The sequence below is a fragment of the Oncorhynchus keta genome, chromosome 35, assembly GCF_023373465.1.
Source record: "Oncorhynchus keta strain PuntledgeMale-10-30-2019 chromosome 35, Oket_V2, whole genome shotgun sequence".
Classification (NCBI taxonomy): domain Eukaryota; kingdom Metazoa; phylum Chordata; class Actinopteri; order Salmoniformes; family Salmonidae; genus Oncorhynchus; species Oncorhynchus keta.
Window position 1 is genome coordinate 24,824,904 of NC_068455.1, and position 25,945 is coordinate 24,850,848.

At 41.3% G+C, this 25,945-nt stretch overlaps 1 protein-coding gene across 1 annotated transcript; it reads left to right on the top strand.

The window, feature by feature from the left end:
• Window positions 1–20,133: 20,133 nt before the first annotated feature.
• Window positions 20,134–25,339, top strand: LOC118368163 (gap junction delta-2 protein). Its single transcript, XM_035751992.2, has 2 exons — window positions 20,134–20,806; window positions 21,196–25,339. The coding sequence occupies exons 1-2, from the start codon at window positions 20,736–20,738 to the stop codon at window positions 22,040–22,042; spliced, it is 918 nt and encodes a 305-aa protein (XP_035607885.1). The 5' UTR covers window positions 20,134–20,735; the 3' UTR covers window positions 22,043–25,339.
• The last annotated feature ends 606 nt before the right edge of the window (window positions 25,340–25,945 follow it).

Here is a 25,945-nt window from a genome sequence, read left to right on the forward strand (position 1 = left end):
AGTATTTTTGCCATATTATTTGCTGTACTATTTCTTCTGCCTCTTCTGGAGGATGAAATTGAAATTGTAACCAACTCTTTTAAAAAGGAGTCTAATTTAAACAGGGATCCATTGTCAATCCACTGGAAGTGGTTGGTTGTAATCTGTAAAAATGTTTGTTTGTTTTCAAAGCCTCTGCGACATCAAAGCTAAAGCAGATGTACTCTACTCAGCTTAAAGTAGATACTGTATGTATATTTTGTGTCAGTTATAAGTCATAACCCAGGAAGTAATGCATTTGACAAATAATCCCTTAAAACTGTAGACTTGGATTGTAAATCCCCAGATTCTTCTCTATAATGCTTCTCTGCATGTTCAACAAACTGTTGTTAAACCTACAACAACCATGTTTCTTTTTTATTGAGCAACCGGTACACATTGTGTAATATCCTCCCTCTAGAAAACCCTCCACAAATGACCAACTATCTGTATGTTCAGCTGTCCTCCCTGGCATGCAGTTTACCCTAGTAGAGACTGCCTTGTTGCAGCAAATTAGCGTTAACTGGGAGGAGGAGGCCACTCATACAGACTGACTTGGCTTTGGCAGCTCCAAGCAGGAACTAAACTGAGACTGAGGGGGATATCCATTCCACGGGCAAATAGGAGAAACAGGCTCTCACTTCCTCAAATAATTCAAACTTGCTACATCTGAAGGTGAACATGTCTTTTATACTCATTCGACAGGTACTCTCCCCAATATGGGTTTACATAGCTCTCTACTCTGCATGGCTTTAACATCCTCCTAACCTTTACATTTGTTGATGTGTCACTAGCTCTAACTACATGTAGTATAAATATAACTGTTTTCCTTTTCGTATATCATGTGCAAAGGCAGTATTATAACTGCATTTTATCTCCACATCTTTTAAGGGTCTTTGTAAGAAGTAGTTCTCTCTCTTGTTTTATCCTCTGGATGTTGTTTTTCTCCACATATGTCAAACAAATTATGGTGCTTCAATGTGTGAAAGTATTTTTTTTTTATTGCGTACTTTTCTCTTTTAAATCCAAATATTTAATGGATCCAGGGGAAAAGTAGTAGAGTATTTCTGAATGCTAGTATTGTCTCATGTAAGGGGCGTTCCCTGAAGCACGAGAGAACCTCGAGTGCAGCTGATCTCATCACAACAGGATATTACACAGAACAGACCGGGAAGTGGGCGGAAATGTGTGCAATACCTCGGTTGTATCACGTAAAGAAATGCTGCACCGATATTGAAGTCTAAAAAACTGTTAAGCTAATTGAAGTGCCCTTAAATATAGACTACATGGAGAATTCAATAAATCAGATTTTGTTTTATATGATTAAAGACTTGCTAAAGTGTGAAAATTGAGCATTTTGGCATGTCCCTCCGTGCCACCTCCAACACAGTATCATATGGTGATGATTTTTATATTTTGAAAGTTATATATCTTTAAAACTTGATTGGTGACAAGCAAAATATTTTGAGACCCTGTCAACAATGGACTAATGAAACAAATACCAAAAATATAGTTTTTATATTCTAAAGCACTAGTTATTTTGTTGTACTTCAGCTACTGAGCTCTTGGAAGGATTTATTTTAGGTAAGACCACGGAATTGAATACAGTTTATACTATTTGCATCTGCAGTTACAGATCAATGAGTCTGATATACACTGAACCCAAATGAGTGCTTAGTTCTTGCTGTTCACCTCCACTCCTAAAAAATGCATTAGGAGAGTGAACAAGGTGTCAGGTCCACTAACTCTTCTGTAGTGTAGGAGTGGACAGGGGTTGGGTAGGGACAGAGACAGGGGTTGGGTAGAGACAGGGGTTGGGGTTGGGTAGGGACGGGGGTTGGGCGGGATGGGGGTTGGTTAGGGACGGGGGTTGGGAGGGATGGGGGTTGGTTAGGGATGGGGGTTGGGTAGGGACAGGGGTTGGGTAGGGACGGGGGTTGGGTTGGGTAGGGACGGGGGTTGGTTAGGGACGGGGGTTGTGTAAGGACAGGGGTTGGGTAGGGAAAGGGGTTGGGTAGGGACAGGGGTTGGGAAGGGACAGGGGTTGGGGTTGTGTAGGGACAGGGGTTGGGTAGGGACAGGGACAGGGGTTGGGTAGGGACAGGGGTTGGGTAGGGACATGGACAGGGGTTGGGTAGAGACAGGAACATGGGTTGGGTAGGAACAGGGGTTGGGTAGGGACAGGGGGTTGGGTAGGGACAGGGACAGGGGTTGGGTAGGGACGGGGGGGAGGGATGGGGGTTGGTTAGGGACGGGGGTTGGGTAGGGACAGGGGTTGGGTAGGGACGGGGGTTGGTTAGGGACGGGGGTTGGTTAGGGACGGGGATTGGGTAGGGACAGGGGTTGGGTAGGGACAGGGACAGGGGTTGGGTAGGGACAGGGGTTGGGTAGGGACGGGGGTTGGGTAGGGACGGGGGTGGGGGTGGTTAGGGATTGGGGGGACAGGGGTTGGGTAGGGACAGGGGTTGGGTAGGGACGGGGGTTGGGAGGGATGGGGGTTGGTTAGGGACGGGGGTTGGGTAGGGACAGGGGTTGGGTAGGGACAGGGGTTGGGTAGGGACGGGGGTTGGGTAGGGATGGGGGTTGGTTAGGGACGGGGGTTGGGTAGGGACAGGGGTTGGGTAGGGACAGGTGTTGGGTAGGGACAGGGGTTGGTTATCTTATTATGCTTCAGTAAATCCAGACAAGTACATCCAGATCATCAACTGGGCGTGCTCAATCTGACACTCTTCAACTACAGATGGGAGTGTCAGAGCCCAATTCTGATATTTTTTCTACCAATTGCTATTTTGACCAATTACATCAAGGTCTTTTCACATCAGATCTTTTTCAGAGCTGGTCTGATTGGTCAAAAAAACAATTAGTGTAAAACATTTTATCAGAATTGGGCTGCCTGTGTAAACGCAGCTAGAGAGTTTATATCCTCTGATTGAGTCACCATAAATAGCACACTACACTGGGCATCTGATCTGATGGCTGGGAGGCAATGCTGACCATGGAGTCAATATCTTTGGATGATTTACCTCCATTGATATTTGTATGGGTGATTTATAGTACCAGTCAAAAGATTGAACACACCTACTCATTCATGGGTTTTTCTATATTATTACTATTACCTACATTGTAGAATAATACAGAAGACATCAAAACTATAAAATAACTCATATCGAATCACAGTGTCACCAGCAAAGCACCATCACACCACTTCCTCCATGCTTCACGGTGGGAACCACACATGCAGAGCTCATCCGTTCACCTACTCTGCGTCCCACAAACACACGGCGGTTGGAACCAAAAATCTCAAATTTGGACTCATCAGACCAAAGGATGGATTTCCTAATGTCCATTGCTCGTGTTTCTTGGCCAAAGCAATATTCTCCTTCTTATTGGTGTCCTTTAGTAGTGTTTTTTTTGCAGCAATTCGACCATTAAGGCCTGATTTCAAGCAGTCTCCTATGAACAGTTGATGTTGAGATGTACTTGAACTCTGTGAAGCATTTATTTGAGCTGCAATTTCTGAGGCTGGTAACTCTAATGAACTTATCATTGCAGCAGAGGTAACTCTGGGTCTTCCTTTCCTGTGGCAGTCCTCATGAGAGCCATTTTCATCATAGAACTTGATGTTTTTTGCAACTGCACTTAAAGAAACTTTCAAAGTTCTTTACACTTTCAGAATTGACCTTTCCTTCATGTCTTAAAGTAATGATGGCCTGTCATTTCTCTTTGCTTATTTGAGCTGTTCTTGCCTTAATATGGACTTCTGTATACCACCCCTACCTTGTCACAACACAACTGATTAGCTCAAACGTATTAAGAATGAAATTCCACAAATAAACTTTTAACAAGGCACACCTGTTAATTGAAATGCCTTCCAGGTGACTACCTCATGAAGCTGGTTGAGAGAATGCCAAGTGTGTGCAAAGCTGTCATCAAGGAAAATGGTGGCCACTTTCAAGAATCTCAAATATAAAATATATATTTAACACTTTTTTGGTTACTACATGATTCCATTTGTGTTATTTCGTAGTTGAGATGTATTCACTATTATTATACAATGTAGAAAATAGTAAAAAATAAAGAAAAAACAAACTTTTGACTGGTACTGTATAGAAGGTAGGATTTTGTGACTAATGATCTGAAGTAATATTAATCCGTTCTTATCACATGGGGAGCGGAAGAGCTTTGGTAGTATAAGTACTACTTTTTGATGAGAGATCAATACAATAGACATATGTTTGCCTAACAATATGTATTATTTCTGTCAACTCTGCCAATTCTATCTTTGTGTAATGCACATGGTCTATATTCATGATTGATTTGTTAACTGACTGAAACATTGAAATAGTTTTCCCCCTTCTCTATTTCTCCCAGACTAGGATGGCCAGTTGTGGGTCGTGTTTCTGGAGCATCGTGTGGCTGGTGATTTTGCTGATCATAGCCTGGCCAGTCAGTATTTTGCTGGGGGGGCTCTACGGCCTCATCACCCCCCTCACCACCTGTGTGGGCCTGGACCGCCTGTCAGACTTGCTTCTGGAGGGGGCCAACCTGGGTCGGACCTGCGCCCAGAACATGAGACACAGCAAGGCAGTGTGTTGAGACCAGACTGGACCAGATGCTGGTCCTGGATGTGACTGCCAGTTCTCATCCTGTCGCAAGAGGAATAGTCAGTGTAACAGTTACTGTTCACGCCAAAGGCCATTGTGTCTTGTCACGTTATTGAGGTGTTAATATCTCACACTCCAAAGTCAGCCAGACACGAGGAAAACTTGCACTTACCAAACTTTTAACAAAATAATTATGCTCACTCTATCAATGTGTCATTAACAATAGATGTTATTTTTTGTTTGGGTTTGTCTACTCTACAACTTGAAATACAAATACTTTGTGTTCATAACCTGTATTAGCTGTTTTTAATTCAGAATGACCCCCTGCACAGGGCAGATAAGAATGTTCAACAGCTTAACTTTAACAATAGAGCAGTTATGACTTCATTTTTTATGATTTAAACTTAATGCAATTAAATTATTTTTGAACTTGCCTAACATATGTGTTCACTGATTGAATTGTCATGATGTGCTGACCAGACCACACAGGCACGTGCTGATTTTGTCCCCCCACATCAGACGCGATCAGGACACGCAGGTTGAAACATCAAACAAACTCTGACCCAATGATATTAATTTGGGGACAAGTCAAAAAGCATTAAACACTTATGGCAATTTAGCTAGTTAGCTTGCTGTTGCTTTTACCTGAAATGCACAAGGTCCTCAACTCTGACAATTAATCCACAGATAAAACAATCAACCAAATCATTTCTAGTTATATCTCCATGCATTGTCATTCCTCAGAGAACTTTTGAATGAAGTGGAAGATTTAAGTTGCGCTCTTGCAACTTTGCAAGCTTTCTATTTCTCCACAGAGAAAATAGATCTATTGTGGAATACAGACGACCTGGCTGCTTCTCTAACCTGAAGGATACCTACCTCCAGTTTAACATATGTGTTTTACTTTACAGGAGGAGACTGTAGAGATACCATATGCAGTAATTGGGAAATCATCAGTGTTTCCTTGCTTATAAGGAATGCTTTAGTGTCATTTAAAAAAAAAAAATTCTGATGAGAACAGGTGGAAATCTTTAAGTTTTTAACACTTTTTGATGCACAGTGAATGTGAAATACTCTTCTAGGCTCTCCCTCAAAGTGCTGAGATTTATGGCTTCATCAGCAATCATAAAAGTAAAACTTTGACTCTTACCGTCCAACGCAGAAATTGAGAATAACAAGGTAATGTGCATTTCAGGTACAGTACTCTGATCATATGTTAGAATGAGCATAACCCACTCAAAAATATGACAGGTTGTTGCTATCACTTTTTAGGGAAGACCCAGATGCAGACAGTGTCAAAGTAACAAAAGTGTATTACTAGAACAGGGGGCAGGCAAAACAACAGGTCAAGCAAGGGCAGGCAGAGGTCAGTAATCCTGATCAGAGTCCAAAAGGTACAGAATGGCAGGCAGTCTCAGGACAGGCAGAATTGTCAACACTAGAAAACAGGAACTAGAAACAAACAGGAGCAAGGGGAAAAACGCTGGTCGGCTTGACGAACAAAACTAACTGGCTGATATAAATACACTAGGGATAATAGGGAAGATGGGCGACACCGGGAGCGGGTGGAGACGAGCACAAAGACAGGTGAAACAGATCAGGGTGTGACAGCCACTTCCAATTGAACATTGGCAGTTCCAAATGACCTTGTCACCTTTCAATGATAGTTCTTCTTTCTCAAACTATGTGATATGCAACTTTCCTTGTGGCACAGAACAGTGGTTGAGACATGGAAGAGGTGAAACTTGAAATATAATTCCAGTTCAAAGAAAAACACAATGTCAGAGGGAATAGATAGTGGAATATTCCAATTTCCCAAGCATATCTAGCAGAAAGTTAACTTGTGGGGAGACTTGAGTTATGTTCAAACCATTCATCATGGAAATGTTCCCCTTTGAGAATAATAGTAAGTGTAAATATGCACTGAAGGAAGAAGAATTCAAATGTATTGCAGTGCTGTAAAAGTCCAATTGAAACAGAGTGGGCTATGCAGGCATGAGTACTACAGAATGCTTGGTACATTCCGAAAGTTCTTCTGTTGTGCTAGATGAGGTGCCTGCATACTTTGTCTCTTAAAAGGTATTTCCTGTCTTGTTTTGATTGACACAATGCCTTGTCAACAACATCAAAATATAGCCCAGGTTTCAATCGTTTAAAATCCCTATTAAGATTTATCCAAAATACTGCTGAGTGTAGCCTATGCCATTACCAAATTCAGGGGAGCTATGCATTTGAAGATTAAACAAATTTGATTCATGAATATTTCATATTCATTCCAAAGCACTATTTAACCTCATTATTCTAGTTCTCACTATTTACTGATACACACTGTGAAAATAAACCTCTCATGCTTTTTAAATGTAAATATTTTTTTTTAAATTGATAAAAGATGGATGCATCCCAAAATCGTAGTGAGTGCCATATAAGACCTAGTTAGTTAGCTTTTTTTGTCTCTCCAACTCTGCTCTCAACTCTGATCCTGGGGCAGAAAACATCTCTGCCAAAAATTGCCTGATTTAAATTTGAAATTTGTTGGTTGGCTGGAGCAGCCTAGGCATGGAAGCCAACATCTGAGAGGCTGCAAGTGAGAGAGAGTGCAAGGGAGAAAGAGATGTATAGGAAAGTGGAAGAGGGAAAGAGAGGGAGTGAGAGAAGGGAAAGCAAGAGAGGGGGGAGAGATTCGGCAGGGCTGGAGAGCATTTTATTTGGGTGTGAGATTGGGGATGGAAAAAGGCAGACGTGCCTCACCCTGGGGGGCTCAGAGAAAAGATATGTGGGGCTCAAAATCTAATTAACCCCATACTGCTTTGTAATTTCACCCTCACACACACAGTACACACACTGTACACACACACAAACGCTGTACACACATATATGGTGAGGAGGATACTACTGTACTGCTAACTCAGGGAATGTTAAAGTTTGCCACCTTTAAAAGGGAGAGGAGAGTGGGTGGTATGGTAACCTGTGTCTGTCTTTCAAAGGGAGAGAGTGGTTGGTATGGTAACCTGTGTCTATGTCTTTCAAAGGGAGAGGAGAGTGGTTGGTATGGTAACCTGTGTCTGTCTTTCAAAGGGAGAGGAGAGTGGGTGGTATGGTAACCTGTGTCTGTGTCTTTCAAAGGGAGAGGAGAGTGGTTGGTATGGTAACCCGTGTCTGTGTCTTTCAAAGGGAGAGGAGAGTGGGTGGTATGGTAACCGGTGTCTGTGTCTTTCAAAGGGAGAGGAGAGTGGGTGGTATGGTAACCCGTGTCTGTGTCTTTCAAAGGGAGAGGAGAGTGGGTGGTATGGTAACCTGTGTCTGTGTCTTTCAAAGGGAGAGGAGAGTGGTTGGTATGGTAACCTGTGTCTGTGTCTTTCAAAGGGAGAGGAGAGTGGATGGTATGGTAACCTGTGTCTGTGTCTTTCAAAGGGAGAGGAGAGTGGTTGGTATGGTAACCTGTGTCTGTGTCTTTCAAATGGAGAGGAGAGTGGTTGGTATGGTAACCTGTGTCTGTCTTTCAAAGGGAGAGGAGAGTGGGTGGAATGGTAACCTGTGTCTGTGTCTTTCAAAAGGAGAGAGTGGTGGGAATGGTAACCTGTGTCTGTGTCTTTCAAAGGGAGAGGAGAGTGGGTGTTATGGTAACCTGTGTCTTTCAAAGGGAGAGGAGAGTGGTTGGTATGGTAACCTGTGTCTTTCAAAGGGAGAGGAGAGTGGGTGTTATGGTAACCTGTGTCTTTCAAAGGGAGAGGAGAGTGGGTGGTATGGTAACCTGTGTCTGTCTTTCAAAGGGAGAGGCTTTTCCGCTGTGATTGTGGTTTCAGTCCTAAAATGTTTCATTGTTTCTTCTTTGGGGTGTGTGATTAAGGAGATGACGCAGGAAATATGATAGTGTCATGTTTATTTAGCTCAATGACTACTGCTAATGTGGAAATCTCAGTATGTGAATATTTGAGCTCCTTCCAAAGTGTCTCTTCCACTCACCCTGGCACCGCCATGAATCTTGCACACCCTTGGGTGCTCCGCTTGTACGATCCTCCCAACATTTTGTGTGTTGTTATACCCTTCTCTGCTCAGAAAATATTTTAGAAGACAACCATGTTTGAAAATGGGGGCAGAATGATGACGAAAGCAGGCCTAGGCTAGCAGTCATTACATAATGTAAAAACAAAGAGTCACAAGGATGCGGTTATGGCTTGGGGTCGGGTGACAGCAGCATATGATTCATGGCTCATTGTGCCCTTTTGTCTTTCTTGCTTGTGGTTGACCCGTCCAATGCTCTTAGCCTGTGTTATTTTAGACCAACTTGCTCTTTCTCTGTTTCAAGAGCACCGGCAGTATCATCTGTAATGTCTTGTCCTTTTATCATTGAAAAATAAAATAAATCCTATTTCAACACACGCACACACAGGAACTGGTAGTCATTAATTTTTTTTTTCTTCTATTCTTCTATGATTAATTCTAATTTGGAAATTCAAAGGCACCACAAACGTATCACCATGTGGTAAATTAGTTGATCTGCCAATAACAGCTATTTTTCAGTTTTCCCCTCTCGACTCAGACCACTCCCAGACAGTCCTAGATAAATTCTATGTTGTGTAAATGATCTTTGCTTATAAGCTATTTTCTATTCTTGAAAACATTGAAAACAATCACAATAAGGGAATAAATAGTTACCAGAAATTATTTGATATTGAGATAAAAATGTCTGCATTGGACCATTTTAATGCTATTTTTTTGCAATTCTACACATACTGCAATTTTATAACAAATGTTACGCAATTCTACTCATTTTGCCATGGGGTAGGGAAATCTTTTTTTCTCCAGTTTACAGCTATTTTCCTGCAATTCTACACATGTTGTAATGAGTTATGCCATGCTAATATGATATCTGGGTGAGAATGACTATGAAAATCAATGGGGTCAGGGCCCCTGTGTGCCCGGTCAGTATTCGGCCATGTTTGCTACAAGTTTAGATAGCTGGCTAGATTAACTACCAATCTAAAATCTGTTAGCTGACATGACTAACTGAGTGACTGTCAGTGACTGACATAATAAGCAAAAAATAGCTGATATGCAACCAAATTGCAGCTGGTGTATTCTGCTATTCTTGCTCTCAATAGTAAGTCGAGACTGACTGAGATTGACTGAGTTCCTAAAAAAAGTTTGGACACACCTACTCATTCAAGGGTTTTTCTTTATTTTTACTATTTTCTACATTGTAGAATAATAGTGAGGACCTCAAAACTATGAAATAACACATGGAATAAGGTAGTAACCAAAAAAAAGTGTTAAACAAATCAAAATAGATTTTATATTTCAGATTCTTCAAAGTAGCCAACCTTTTGCATTAAACTACACAGGCTATGTAGGCCTATACAAAGAAAACAGATTCAACTGAATCATATATTTCACAACAATTTTTTTCCTTTGCTTCAAAATGCCTCAATGACCTGTCTCCTCTGCTTAAAGAGAATCCAGAATGGTCAGGTTTTGGAATTTCTACAACTAATAGTGACAAGCAGCTGCTATTGCCAGCTGTGTGGCACAAGTTGTCTCCCCATTTGCTGCTCCACTGTTTCATCCCATCGCCGTCTGAATCACTACCAACCGGGCAGAAACAGGCTGTATCCACGTTGTTTTAAAGTCATTTACATGGAAAACACATTGGATTTGAAGTCATCAACATAAACTGTGGTTTTGAGGGTAAAATATCAACCACAGGATATGTCATCATGACAGTTCTCCAGTAGGACTAGTGATCTATCTACTGGAGAAGTGATCTATCTACAGCTCCCCTTTGCTCCCATCCAGGGTTTTACAGTTTTTTGCTGTTGTTGTTTAAAACAAGATAAGCTATAAAAACATATTTCTCCGTTTATTTTCTCTTTCATGAGATACATTTCGTTGTTTGCATCATTTTCTGTTTTGTAACTTTTTTTGCAATTTTTTTTAAGTAATTAGGCTCTCATTATTTTAAAACTGGATTCATTACATACATTGTAAGTTAAATCACATTTACATAATATATACTGTATCAATTATGAATTAGTAAACAAACTGGAATTAAAGCCAGACTAAGTCAGTGGGACAGCTGGAACTATCCAAGCAGTAGTTTCATCTCCTTCATATGTGGATATTTGGTTGCACTGTCGACCAAACACCATTAAATATTACTTTTGAAATACAATAAATAGCCTAAAGTTAAGGCTATCTTACAAACTGCAAACTTAAAATGAGTAACACATCTATAGACACATTTTGAAATTACTGTAACTATAAATGTATTCTTATGTCATCCCAAAGACTGCATGTTCATAATAACACGCATAGGTCGTATCAGGTCTGTGGAGATCTTCACAATTGCTGTAATTCTCTGTGCAAAATCTCGAACAACATTTCTCATTTGCATCATGTACTTTTAATGTAATCTCAACTGCAATCCAGGTCATTTAATTGCGTTATTAGATGAAGCATAGTGATAACACATTAATCTGTTGTATCACTGAAGCTGGAGACTTATATCTCCCTCACTAACTTTAAGCATCAGCTGCCAGAGCAGCTTACCGATCACTACACCTGCACACAGCTCATCTGTAAATAGCCCACCCAACTACCTCATCCCTGTATTGTTATTTATTTTTGCTCTTTTACACCTCATTATTTCTACTTGCACATCATCATCTGCACATTTAATGCTAAAATGTATTTATTTCACCACTATGGCCTATTTATTGCCTTACCTCCCTAATCTTACTACATTTGCTCGCACTTTATATAGATTTTTTTAATTTTGTTATTGACAGTATGCTTGTTTATTCCATGTGTAACTCTGTGTTGTTGTTTTTGTCGCACTGCTTTGCTTAATCTTGACCAGGTCGCAGTTGTAAATGAGGACTTGATCTCAACTGGCCTACCTGGTTTAATAAAGGTGAAACAAAAATAAAAATCATTGTATTCCCATTTGATCTGTACTGCTTTTGAATGGTTGAACGTATAATGATATTTGTGTGACAACTAAACCAAAAATCAGACATTGTTTTTCCATTTGAATTTGGTTGTGCTTTTAGATGGTTGAAAGCAGAGTGATAACACATTGGAAATTCAATTAACTTTTGGCTGTCTTTTTGAGTGGGTGAATATAGGTTGTCATTGATCAAAGTCTCAAACAAATATTACCCAATTATCCATGTTGAAATGAGATGGTGTGCCCAGCGGATATTGTCTGAGAATGTTACTACTATAACAAGCTTCTTGTCAAAAGATGAAGACGATCCTTTTGGTAGGCCTCTTTGTAAATCCCACGCACAATAGAAATTGTAGCACGTCCATTAATCAGCTGTAATTAAACATTTCTCAATTCATATAATCAATTAACAAATCAATTAATCAATGCTATAATTTGCTACATTTTCCCCAGAATATTATAAATATAGCAGTGTTCGGAAACATGCAGCATCAGGACATCAATTAAGATGTTAATTAATTAAGATAGCAACGACAGATTTCCCCTTTAAGTCTATCAAAAGTGTGCAAGTTTGAGCATGTGTCCACTAGGCCTATATATTCATTTATCAGCATGAATTAGAATGAGCAATAAAAGCCTCACTTTTATTCCATAGGCTGGGATCCTCACTGTTAAATGCCTAATTAAAGGTTAAATAAAAAATACAACAAAATAATGCAGCTGTTTCAAGAGCACATATTTCACTGGCTGTCCACTGGTTTCAAAAACAATGATTAATAGGCAGCTTAAATTTCTTGAATTCAACCACTATTGGGTTCAAATACACATTTAGATGTGTGAACAGCCATCCACAAAACCCACATTCTGTAAGGTGAAAATATCTCAAGGAGAGAGCAGTAGTGTGATTCACGTCAATGCACTATGTAGATATCCATATCGCCATAGACTACACCACTGCTGTCACTCTTACATCCAAGCATTTAGTGACGTTGGATAATCTTTGGATGCTGTTAAACTCTCCCTGCCTCCTTCTCTGTGTTTGTGCTTTTATTTGCAGATTGGGGATAGGTGGAGCTGATTGGGTCGTTAAGGTGACAAGTTGCACCTGGGTTTGGGTTCAACTAGGAGATAAAAGTTCCTGGTGCCTAGTCATAGCTCTTTATCTCCACATGCACCATTTTGTTTTGTGATCTGGTTGATCATGGTTTTGGATTAGGTGCACCCTTCAACACTTACACACATTTTATATTCATCCATGCATCTCCATTACACCCCTCACATGTGTACTTTCACACTTCACAGGTTAGTTTTCCTTTCTAGTTTGCTAGGTATTTGATAAATATTTGTGTTACTCCTTAACTGCCAATGTGTGGACTCCCTTGTTTGTCACCATGTAAGAGCCAGGTTGTGACAAATGGGGTCTCATCCAGGATCTTGCCTTGGCTATTTTGATGTTATCCCTAGTATATATGGTAATTGGTTAGCACTAATTTGTTGTCTGGCTCTTTCACCAGGGTTTTTTTGTATGTGCTATTGTACATTGGGAGTTACATGTTGACTTTTTGTAGTTGTGTTTAATCACACTTCAATTGGTTTAGAGAAATGACCTAAGGTATCGATTTGATGACTTGGTGGAGAGATGACATGTCTCTTTTCCTGTACTGTCTAGACACCTATGTTCCCTGTTGGGTCATCTGATTATGGAGGTGAGTTGTCTTTGCAATGTATGACAGTGAAGTTGAGGCAGACAACTCATTGCCCAGAGTTATGGTCTTTCCCCCTGTTAGGTATAGCGACGTTATTTTTGTGATGGTGGTCAGAGCAGTTGTCTCGGGAGCACATCCGGGGTTGGTTACCTCGTACCAGCGGGCTCTAGTGCATCATTACCCACCGCAAAGCCACTGAAGACTAGGGTTAAGTTTAACAATAGGATTTGGGGTATCTCGAGTAATACTCATCTGTTTTTGCACTTAAGTCAGCTATGTACTTGTTCTGTAGTCGATGTGCACATTCGGGCAGTTCAAAGTTTGGGCTACTATTCTGTTCACTTGGTAGTCGCATTATAGCTTCTATTGAGGATTTTGTCTGTGCCCCTGATGAGTTGCTTATGCAGTTTATGAATGAACAGTTTTTGAAGTTGAGTATCATGTTGAGATTAGTACATCTCAAGGATACTGGGGTCTATTCTGTCAGTGAATTTGCATTCAGCTGATATTTTGAAGGCAGAATTGAGTGAATGTAGTCCAGCTGTATTGGATGTACCAGTTGTGTCTAGTGCTGGTTTGACATTTGAGCATAAAAATTAGTCACTTTTATTGCAACTAAATCATGACTAAGATCTGTAAAGGTTGAAGCAGGATAGGAACAAGCTAAACTGTGGTTGCAACATCAGCGGTTAGAACTTGTCAGAGAAGGCAAGCTTTCAGGTGAATTTGCTTTTGCGATCGACTCCTCAAGCTCCCCAATGGAATGTTCTTCTCTTGGTCGTTCTCCACCTTCTGATGTTGCTGGTAATCTCTGGTTGGTGCCTAAATGTACTGAAAAGGATCCTGATCTATTTTAAACGTTATTTGAAAGTGTAGCAGACTCTCAGGCTTTGCCTGATGCGGACTGTACTTTGATGCTACATTGTGTTTTGACCGGTAGGGCTCAGGAGGCTTATCTTTTAGCGCTACACATAGCAATGATTACGTAAAGGTTCAAACTGTGGCATGCATGCTTACAAGTTGGTCCCTGAAGCGTATCGACAACGTTTCAGAACGTTAAAGGTGAAAAACAGTCCCACATTGAGGTTTCACAGGATTTGGAAACTCAATTCAATCGTTGATGTACTGTTTCAGCAGTCACTAGTTTTAAAGATTTGTGCAACCTAGTGTTCCTCGAACAATTTAAAGAACTGTCCCTGATCGTCTTGCTACCTATATAAATGAACATAAAGGATGGACTGCATCTGAAGCTGCTGTTTTGGCAGATGAGTATGTACTGACCCACAAACAGTTTGAGGGTCCTGTATGTGAGATTGGGGGCAGAGTAACAGTTCAAGTGGATTTCAGTCAGTACATTCTTTTGGTTCTGGTAATGACACATTTCCATCTAGATCCAAACATGGTTCATGTGGACAGAATGATGTAAGTCAAATCTGCAATTATTGTCACGGTAAAGGCCACTAGAAGAATGAATGTCCTGTCCTTGTTAAAAGGGCAGCAGCTTGGCCAGCACAAATTTAAAACCTGTTGCGTTAGCTGGGCCTGTTCCTCATGTTAATCCTGTTGTGCAAGCTCAATAATTGTCCAAAACTTTTAGTACTGATTATTCGCCGTTTGTCACATAAGGATATGTTTCACTATTGGGAAGTGATGTGCCAGTAAAGATCCATTGAGACTGAATCATATGTTTTGGAGTCTGTTCTGTCTTCTCTGGAGACAGATACAGGAACCAGTGTCCTGACTCAAGGGATGAATACATTGGCTCAACCCTTGCACAAAGTAAAACTGTAATCTGACCTAGTGCAAAGTGAGGTTTCCCTTGTGGTATGTCCCTTTCTGCCCATTGACGAGGTGATTTTGGGTAACTTAGTCAGTAGTCGTGTCTGGCGTGATGCATCTCCTCTGGTCATTTCTCATACCCAATCCCATGTAGGGATTATCAATGAAAATGTACAGAGATTCCCAGAGGTACTCTCTGCATGTGCTGTGACTCGTGCTATGAGTAGTGCTGCCACTATGGTCAAAACGGAACTTACACAACACATAGCTGACAGGTTTGATAATCCATTAAATGATTTACCTTTGCCTATGTCCTGTAGCACTCTTGTGATGGAGCAGTCCTCTGATCCTACCTTAAGGTTTATTTGAGCAAGTACTTCCGGTTTAGGAAAGGAGTGCTGCCCAGGGTCACTACATTCAAGATCAGTTGTTGGTGAGGAAATGGATGCCTCACAGCAAAAGTTGTGCGTGATGCTATTGTTCAGATTGTGGTTCCTTCTAAGATTTGATATCTAGTTTTGAAAACATCTCATGATGTTTCTGGTCACTTAGAGGTTAGTAAAACCTATAATCGAATTTAGCAAACATTTTATTGGCCTCGTTTAAAGAAAGACATTTCCTCTTACATTGAAACATGCCATGTTTGTCAGCCGACTGGGAAGCCTAATCAGATGTTAAGGCCAGTCCTGCTACAACCTATACCTGTTACAGGCCAGCCATTTGAGCATTTGATTATTGATTGGGTTCTAAAGCTGCTAGCACCTACATGTTAGCTGTGATGTCAAGCTACGAGATATCCTCCAGTCTATCCACTTGCAATATTATCACCAAGTCTGAAGTTAGGTATTCAAAACATTACCACTAAATCCCATCTAGGTATTCAAAACATGGAGATTGTGGTGATTCAGAGCGATCAGGGTTTGTTGCGCATATTTGCACAAGTCTTGCGACAATTGCGCATAACATAATCAGGCCAGTGCTTATCATATGTGGAGTAAAGGGGCCCTTGAGTGTTTTCATCAGACTTTGAAGTCACTGTTACGTGCGTACTACACTGAATTAGAACGTGACGGGGAAGAGGGGTTACCCTGGTTGCTACTCTGTTAAAGTAGCAAGAGCACTGGGTTCAGTCCTAATGACCTTGTTTTTGGTCATACTGTGTGTGTGGTCCCCTTGTGTATTAAAGGAGGATTGGAAGGTAGTTGAGCCTCCCCCAAATGTGTCATATGTTAGTGATTTCTGACACAGGTTGCATGTAGCTTGTGAAATGACTAAAGGAAAAACTAAAATCCTCTCGGGTGAGGATGAAAAGGTTGCTTGACTAGTTCATGGGACCAGGTTCTGGCCCTGCTGACCATTGTTGGTTCTCCTTTTCAAGCCAAAGTCAGCAGCCCATACACTGGTTTACCAATTGTCTGATTTTAAACTAGCTGACTGCTACCCCTGAGCGCAGAAAATGAATAAGCTCTACCATATCAATTTGTTAAAGCCCTATTATGCTGGATTAGCTAAATCAGAACTACGTGCTAAAACTGATGTGGTTAGTCCTGTTCTTTTGGTGGAATCTGTTGATCGTATGTCAGCCACACCACCTTCACAATCAGTGGCAATGTGATGAAGAGGGGGTGCCGGGCACTGATTGTATTTTGCAGGGTAGGTTGATGAATTGAGTCCCTTGCAAACTTGGAGCGTTTGGGTCACCTGTCTGATTGTCTAGCAGAGTTAACTGATTTGATCCCTGATTTTCAGTCTTTGTTTTCTGACACTTTCTCGTACTTATTTGGCAGTGCACAATATTTATGTTGAGGATGCTGTCCCCACTAAACTTTATCGCGTCTCAATGGAGAAGCTACGTCACTTGGACTCAGATTAAGTACATGCTAGTTCATGATATCCATGTACCATCATTCTCCAGTTGGACCACACTGTGTATCTTGGAGAGCAACCCAGATGGTTCTCTTAGATTTTGCACTGATTACCGGAAGGTTAATAGTGTGACAACAGGACTATTACCCACTCCCACGGATGGAAGATTGTTTTGACCAGGTCGGTGTTGCCCAGTTTGTCAGCAAGTTGGAGTCAAGAGCTTGTGAAATATCAGCTTTTATTACTCCTTCAGGTCTTTACTGTTATACGGTCATGAGTTTGGGCCTATGCAATTCTCCTGCTACATTTCAGCGTCTTATGAATAGGGGGATCTCTGGCCTTGAAGACTGTACATCTAGATGACGTGGTTGTTTATAGTGACACTTGGGAGCGACATCTGGTGCGGATACAGACTCTGTTTGAGCGTTTGGCTGAGTCCTGTCTCATGGTGAACTTAGCCAAATGTGAGTTTGCCCAGGCAACAGTGACCTACATCGGCAGAGTGGTTGGGCAGGGTCATGTTCTCCCAGTGCGGGCTAAAGTGGCCACCGCCCACCACCAAGAAGGAGCTGCAAAGCTTCCTAGGTATGGTTGGGTATTATCAGGGGTTTTGCTGCACGTTCTCCACGGTTGTAGCACCTCTGATTGATCTGTTGAAGAGGGCTGATTTAATCTAGTCTTCCTGCTGTCAGAGTGCTTTTAAAAATATGAAATTGCTTCTTAGCTCTGACCCTGTGTTGGCTGCCCCACGATTGGAACAGCCTTTCAGCCTATATGTGGATGCCAGTAATGTGGGACAGGTGCCGTGTTGCTTCAAGCAGATGACTGTGTGGAACATCCTGTTAGCTATTTATCCTGAAAGTTTAACAGCTATCAGTTGTATTTGTATGGTTGTGGGTTTTGTTTTCGGGTCCTTGTAAGGCCCTGATTTTTATGTAAGGGGTTGTTACGCCCGCCTCACTCTCCCTCCATTGTTCTGTTTTGGGATTAGATGCACGCGTCAACACTTACACACATTTGACCTTCATCCATGCATCTCCATTACACCCCTCACATGCCTACTTTCACACTTCACAGGTTAGTTTTCCTCTGTAGTTTTATACTTTGTTAGTTATGTAAATGTTTTTGTTACTCCTTAACTGCCAATGTGTGGACTCCCTTGTTGGTCACCATCGAAGAGCCAGGTTGTGACAATGCTGACATAGCTTAGACTGTAGCCTACAAAAGCCTTTTCCTGCTATTTTCCCGTGATCCCGCAAACACATTTGATGTCATCGTAGTGGTCTCTGACTTGTGGTCAGACTCACTCACGTTGAACAAATTACTTTTGCGCCTTTTTTCAATTGCTGATTTGAATGTCCTTGAGAACAGAAGCGTTAAAGATATTTTCTGAACATCCTTTCTGAATTTAAATGTAATCCTTGAAGTAATCATCTAGTTTTTCAAAAGTATCTTATTACAATGTTTTTGCTGGTAATGGGTTAGTTTTTTGTAATCCCTTACATGTAAAGGATTACATGTGATCCATTACTCCCTAACCCTGGAGGTCAGCTAGTGATGACTGTTTAACTGTCCGATGGCCTGGAGATGGAAGCTTTTTTTTTTCGGTCCCAGCTTGGATTCGCCTGTACAGTCTCCACCTTCTAGATGGCAGCGGGGTGAACAGGCCCTGGCTCGGGTGGCTAAGGTCCTTCATGGTCTTCTAGGTGTTCCTATGACACCGGGTGCTGTAGATGTCCTGGAGGGCAGGCAGTGTGTCCCCGGTGCTGTGCTGGGCTGACCGCACCACCCTCTGGAGAACCCAGCGGTGAAGATGCAGTGATATACAGCCCAACAGAATGCTCTCGACGGTGCATCTGTACAAGTTCCTTAATCACAACAGCTGATAGCTTAAACCTATAAGCCAATATGACTCCTGTCAATGACAAAGGTGACAGGAATGGCACTGGTCCTTCTGTAGCTCAGTTGGTAGAGCATGGCGCTTGCAACGCCAGGGTAGTGGGTTCGATTCCCGGGACCACCCATACGTAGAATGTATGCACACATGACTGTAAGTCGCTTTGGATAAAAGCGTCTGCTAAATGGCATATATTATTATTATATATTACTTTCAAATACCTTGTTCAGTTAAGACTGTGCAGGGAGCATACCCCTCTGATACTTGTAATTTTCATATGTGGATGTATGTGGGAAAAGACAATTGATGCGGCATAACTTATGGACTTGGATTGGTGTGTTTATGCCATGTTTCATGGGTCTTATGAATTGTGTTGGTATGCAGTGTTTGCATTCCTGATGACCTCAAAGCCATCCATGTATTATATTATTCAAGATCATGTGCTGTAGTTTAGAGAGCATCCTCCCATCTTTCTCTCTCACACACACCTTATCTATCACATCACGTGATGATTCATAGGAAGGTTATAAAAGATTTGAGTTTATGGAAGATTACAGCAGGGAGAGATAAGCCCTTGTACCACGCCCCTTCATTCAATAAAAATGAAGTCACATGATCCTCACTCTAATCCATGCACCTGAGATCAGGTAGTAGAAGGTACCTTTGCATATAGTCTACTATATGTAAATATCTGTTCTCTTCCACACAATGGTCAGAAATATCAATATTTTACATATTGATATTACATAGTAGCCTCATCAAACAAAGGCCAATCCTTCACTTGTAATTTCATTACATTTTGGGGGGAAAATAATATTTGTTTTTATATTATCTAATTTTTATGTAAAGATACAATATAGGCTACTCGATGTATTAAGGCTACCACTTAACATTTACTAATATTTGTGTGTAGTCTTTGGTCTTAAAACAGCAATATTAATGAATGAGGTCACGCCCCTTGCTCCGTAGTTGAGTTGATCATATCGACACACACACACACACACACACACACAGGCAGGCAAACTTGTAAAGCGATTAGCAACTCGGATGGTACTTTCACTTAGTCACAGTGTATCCACAGCATTATTATTTCCCCTGCTTTACTATGGCGTTACTACGAGTACTGAAATCGGGGGTATATCACGTGCACTCAAGAAAAGCTGCTTTATTGCATGCATTGTCACGATTACAGTTACAAATCAACAAGCGTTTGCCTTAAAGGGATCCGAAAAAATATCTGGGCGCCAAACCTTGACCCGAGGGCTCAGTACACAGCGCATTTACCTCTCTCCCTTTATCCCTCTCCCTCTACCTCTATGACCCTGAGCACGCGCACCAGAGACAATTCGGTCTGGCTCAGTAATTTGTATGTGTTGTAAACTTGAAACACCCCGGGTGCACTGAGCTTATCGCCAATCATTTTATCACAGATTAATCTTTCACGCCGGCCCCGGGTTCCATTCGTCGAATATTGAAAATGAGAAATCCTGGCAGCGTTTGGCCGCGTTCCGCCAACCTGTCTGCACATGACGCAGAGAGTGGACTACTTAAAGGCGGATTAACGCTGGCAAGACATTAAATCCAACCTCCCTGCATCCAGACACAGCGCGCGACTCATCAGTCTGATCTTAAGATCGACAATAGGAGAGTTTATTGTAATCAGCCTTTCGGACTCCCCAAGACAACGAGAAAGTGACAGCGTCACGCGAGCGCTCGGGCAGACGCACAGAACCCTATTGCACGACGCGCGAGAGAGGAGGGCAGGACAGCTGCGGGCTCATGATCAATGCATTTGTCAGATAACCTCCGAGCCTCTGGAGAGTGACAACGACCAAAAACCCAGGGAAATATTTTCCACATATTCGCCAGAAAGTTCGTGCAGTGTGCCGTAGACTCTCGCCTGCTCCGGATGAACAACAATGGGGGAATGGACCATACTAGAGAGGCTTCTGGAGGCTGCTGTCCAGCAGCACTCTACTATGATAGGAAGGTAAGAGCAAAATGTCAACTGTATTTGCAGTAAATACAGAGTTGCCTGTTTTAATGGCTGTTGTTGAGGATAGATGGGTTCCTGTGCCATGCACTAACTGAGAGGCAGAGACCGTGCACTATTGCCTGCTCCGCTTACATTACCAAACCAACACTGGCAAAACATTTTAAAACACAAATACAGATGAATGCCAATTAGTAAATACTTCAGAGTACACAAAGTATATAACACAAATTACAACAACGCATAATACACATAGCATCCCAAACTCCATGCTGAGAGCGAATAGCGTTCGGTTTCAGCACTGGACAGCTCCCAAACACACGCCTGCTTAGAGCGCCATTGTAAATCATTTACGGACTTATATTAATACTTTGTTTGTTTTTTAGGATCCTACTAACTGTGGTGGTGATCTTCCGGATTCTAATCGTAGCAATAGTTGGAGAGACGGTCTATGATGATGAGCAAACCATGTTTGTTTGTAATACCTTACAACCTGGCTGCAACCAGGCTTGCTACGACAAGGCATTCCCAATTTCACACATTCGATTTTGGGTTTTCCAGATCATAATGGTTTGCACCCCGAGTCTTTGTTTTATCACATACTCGGTGCATCAGTCAGCGAAACAGAAGGAGCGACGGTACTCCACTGTCTTTCTGTCCCTGGATAAGGATCAAGATTCAATGAAACGAGATGACAGCAAAAAGATGAAAAACACCATTGTGAATGGAGTACTTCAGAACACAGAGAACTCCACCAAAGAATCCGAACCCGACTGTTTGGAAGTCAAAGAGATCCCAAATTCAGCCATGAGAACTACTGGGAAGTCTAAAAAGAGTCGGCAAGAGGGTATCTCGAGATTTTACATAATTCAAGTGGTTTTCAGAAACGCGCTGGAAATAGGGTTTTTAGTGGGTCAATATTTCTTGTATGGATTCAACGTCCCGTCGGTGTACGAATGTGATCGATATCCATGCATAAAAGATGTCGAGTGCTATGTTTCCAGACCAACAGAGAAGACCGTGTTTCTAGTCTTCATGTTCGCGGTCAGTGGCTTTTGTGTGTTGCTGAATCTGGCAGAACTCAATCATTTGGGGTGGAAGAAAATCAAAACGGCGGTGCGAGGAGTGCAGGCGAGGCGGAAGTCCATTTATGAAATCAGAAATAAGGACTTGCCCCGAATGAGTGTGCCTAATTTCGGCCGTACTCAATCCAGTGACTCTGCTTATGTGTAGCACATGGAGAGAGTTACCGAAGGGACAATGTGCGATGTGTAAAGATTAAACCAAGATGAACCCGGGATGTACAGCTCCTCACACCTCATCCGTTTCTTGACTTAAACGAGTGGGCAGATTTTTTTATTTGTTTGTCTTTTATGGACTCCAATGGCAAGCCTGGATTCCACGTTTGTTGACTTATTACATTGCACTGATTCAACTTTGTAGTGACGTTTATACTATGTAAAGCGCTACATTTAGATCATGTCGACGTGTTCACGCATTTACTCTACTGTACTTGAAGAGTGTAAATGCAAATTGCACTAAGAGGTGAACACCGGGGAGCCAAACCGAACCCGATACGTGCTATTGACAGTGTTTCAAAAACAGTTTCAAACCGATTTTTGACAACAATCTATTTAAGAAACACAATACACCGGTTGACTATGTGTTCGAAGGAAAATCTATTATCCATATTTATATAGGCATATGCCTATCTCCAGATGTATATAGGCATATGGGATAAATATATAAATCAATTTTGGCTAGATTGACCTAGTTGAAATACATTAGCTTCATTCGTGTTTTTTGTTGCCTGTGTTCGCACCACTGACCTTTAACGTATGTAATCATTCCATTGCTATATGGCTGACTTGCAAAACAGTATCTGGTGGATTTGCTGCAAACGCTAACGTTTGTGACTTCCTTCATTTACAATACACCAAAGCGCCCACTGCTTTTATTTGTGAAAAGTGTTTTCTTGCTTTCGTGTAATCAAGTGCCATACTTGTACATAAACATATATATATATAAATATATATATATAAATATATAATATTATTCAACATGAAAGATAATTCCCTGCTTGAATTATGCTAAATGCTGCCCAATTTTTTTGCTTTAAGTGTATTTGTTGTGATTTAAATGGAAAGGATATATTACATCTCTCTTTTTATTTAGAAAATGACTGGAAAATAAATAATGTGCTAGTCTTTTTTATATACTGGAAGAAAACGTTTCTCCACAATCACAATTGATCTCAACTCAAAATAGCACAAATTGACCTTTTTAACAAACTAAGGATGGGCAAGAAGTATCTGCTCTGGTGCTACAGTTTTTCACAGAATGGTTTTCAATGTAACCAAAATAAACCAGAAGAAACATCCCTTTCTGTCGAAAATAAAAGTGGGAATCATGTACACCAGAAACGTGTGAGGTGCAGTACTTTTCTGTCTGAAAGCTGAACTGGAATGTTAGAATGTTAGATCCTATAGCTGCCTTGTCTAGACCATGGCTTGGTTCAGTGAAAATGACAATGTTTGCCACACCCACGAGTCTATATTGTTCCATCCAATGAGAAAACCCCTATGAGAGCTTCCTTTGATGCTATCAGTATCTGTTACCATGTGGGTGTGCTGTAATTCATTTAATTGGGGATGATGCTTCCATGACAAACATGAATACTGCATGTCCCATTACAGTGTGCCCTGGGAAGCCCTAATGTGAAATGCATTCTAACATGCATGTACTGTTCCTTCCCAGTCTTAGCTGACCTGACCGTGACTGTTCACATGGCTGCTATACTGTTAATGACCTTGTAACCTTGACCAGGAAGCTATTAGACAGACACACTGCACAAAACATAGGATGATTAAGACCTGATCTTTATTGATAGAGGACTTGGCCTTTTTTGTCCTCCACACATCCCTTCTTCAGTCATTTATAGGAAGAGAGCAAGGGAGCGGCTCCGGACAAAGGGAAGGTCGTGTGAGCCTCATGAAGGTCACTTAGAAGTATGGAAAGAGAAAAAGGTGTTAACTGTACACCAACACAAGAGGGAGAGCGAGAGAGAGAGAGAGAAGGGGAGAGAAAAAGAGCGAGAGGAGGATTCCGGGATGACCATCAAGGAGGATCCGAGGGGGGTTAGGAGGCTAGATTCTGCCTCTGCCAGGATGATTCGGCAAAGCCCAGAGAAGTGCACACTGACACATCTATCTCAAACTCAGCAGGGATGTGAAAATTCTCCCTAACTTGAGAACTCTGGGGGAAAAAACAGGAGAAGTGCAATTTGTCTACTTTGCCTGATGCAATGCAGTGGCTCACATGATCTTTTTTCTTACTCTCTTTCTCTCTCCATCTTCATCTCTCGCTCTCTCTATTTGTCTATCCCGTCCCTCTCTCGCTTTCATTTTTTTACTGACCAAATTACTGTACAGGCCATCCTGTTCTATAAGATTGAAGTGTCCAATTCCACACAGTTGTCTTCAACGCTTGTAATGTCATGGGTGTTCTTTCACTGAGAACTACTAGTTATACAAGGCTGTTGTGTAAGGGATCCTACAAAGACTATATTTTCACTGTACATTACTGTATATTTACTGTACACTTACTGAAGGGACAGATGCTCTAATGCTGTGCTAGTGGTTTCCCTGCAATATTCATCCTGGTATTTTCACGGCTACTTCTAAATGCCAAAATTATTGGGTTATGTATGAATGCAATTATGCATGCTGTGTTGCATTTTCCATCATGTGAGTGTTGGAAGGCTTGGTTTAATATTACATGATACCTGTGCTGCTCTTTATTTCCTTTGTGCTCAGCTCATGACAGCCGGGCTAAAAAGAAAGAGGACTTTTGACTATTGACCAGAGAGATAGCTGGAAGTAGCGATAGATGTAAGCAACTCTCCCAGTTCTGGTTTACAGCCTCCCAAGCAAGTTAAACCAGAACGAAAGAAAGATCACATTAATTTGAGTTCTCTGGCATTTATCTTGTGCTCGCTTTGGCCCCCACTCTTGACAACAGTAGATACATCTGAGCGAGGACTGCAGCTATTCCAAGGATCCAAGACAAATGCTCAGGAAAACAACTAATTTCAGCTGATTGCAGGTGCTTAAAGATACAGGGAGGGAGTTTTACAGGATCATTTTAGCCCTTAATCTCTCTGTCTGGAGAAACACCTCTCAATTAGAGAGAATCTTCTCCCTGGGACTGTTATGGTCAGGGAGAGATGAGAGGTGGGCAGTGTCCTGTCCTCATTAAAGAAAAGCTAATGTTATTACCATCCACCACTGCTTCAGTGTAATTTCTTCCTTCCTGTTCAACACTTTAACAAGGGCCTTGCTGATGAAAAAATATGCACTGTTTACCATAAAAATCACCAATACTATTTTTCTCAACAAGCCAAACTAAGTCTCCAACCCTGGATGTTTTTTATTTAACATGAGCTGGTTCAGTATATGTACTGTTAGTGGAATGACTTTGAAAGACATACTGTGAATTAAATCCACTTTCTCACCAAGATGGGAATATATTTGTTAAAGGTGTGATGTCTTTTTTTTCTGTTGTGTCTTGACTCCTTCCGATCCTTCTGTCCTCTACAGGAGGAGTACATCTTTAAGATTTGTGTCGTAGAAAAAACTCAGAGCTGCTTCTTTTTTCAAATGCTGAGTATTTATTTATTTATTTTGTCAAGTGCTACATCCATAGAAGATTTTCTGTGGAAGAAAATCCAAGCAACCTCAACAGTGTAGTACACTGTCTCAGTACTGATGTTCTGAAAAAGCCCCCTCACATCCTATCGCCAGGCGCAGAGCTCTACATTCTCCTATACACTAGAACAGTGGGAAAGGCCAACACATTGAAGTCAAATAAAACATAGCTTTTTACTATGAATAGTGTGTGTGCATAACTATGTACTTCAAATTGAAAAGGATAAGATGATCCAAGACAATCACGTATAATTACATTTAATTATAATTTAATACATGATTTAATTACCACTAATTCACTAATGCATTCATTATGCATTCATAAACCCATTACTAAAGAAAGCATTCCTCCTTCACCCTGGCTTAATCCAATGACAGTTTAGTTCCAGGTCATAGTCCATTGACAAGACCACTGGGATACATACGGTGG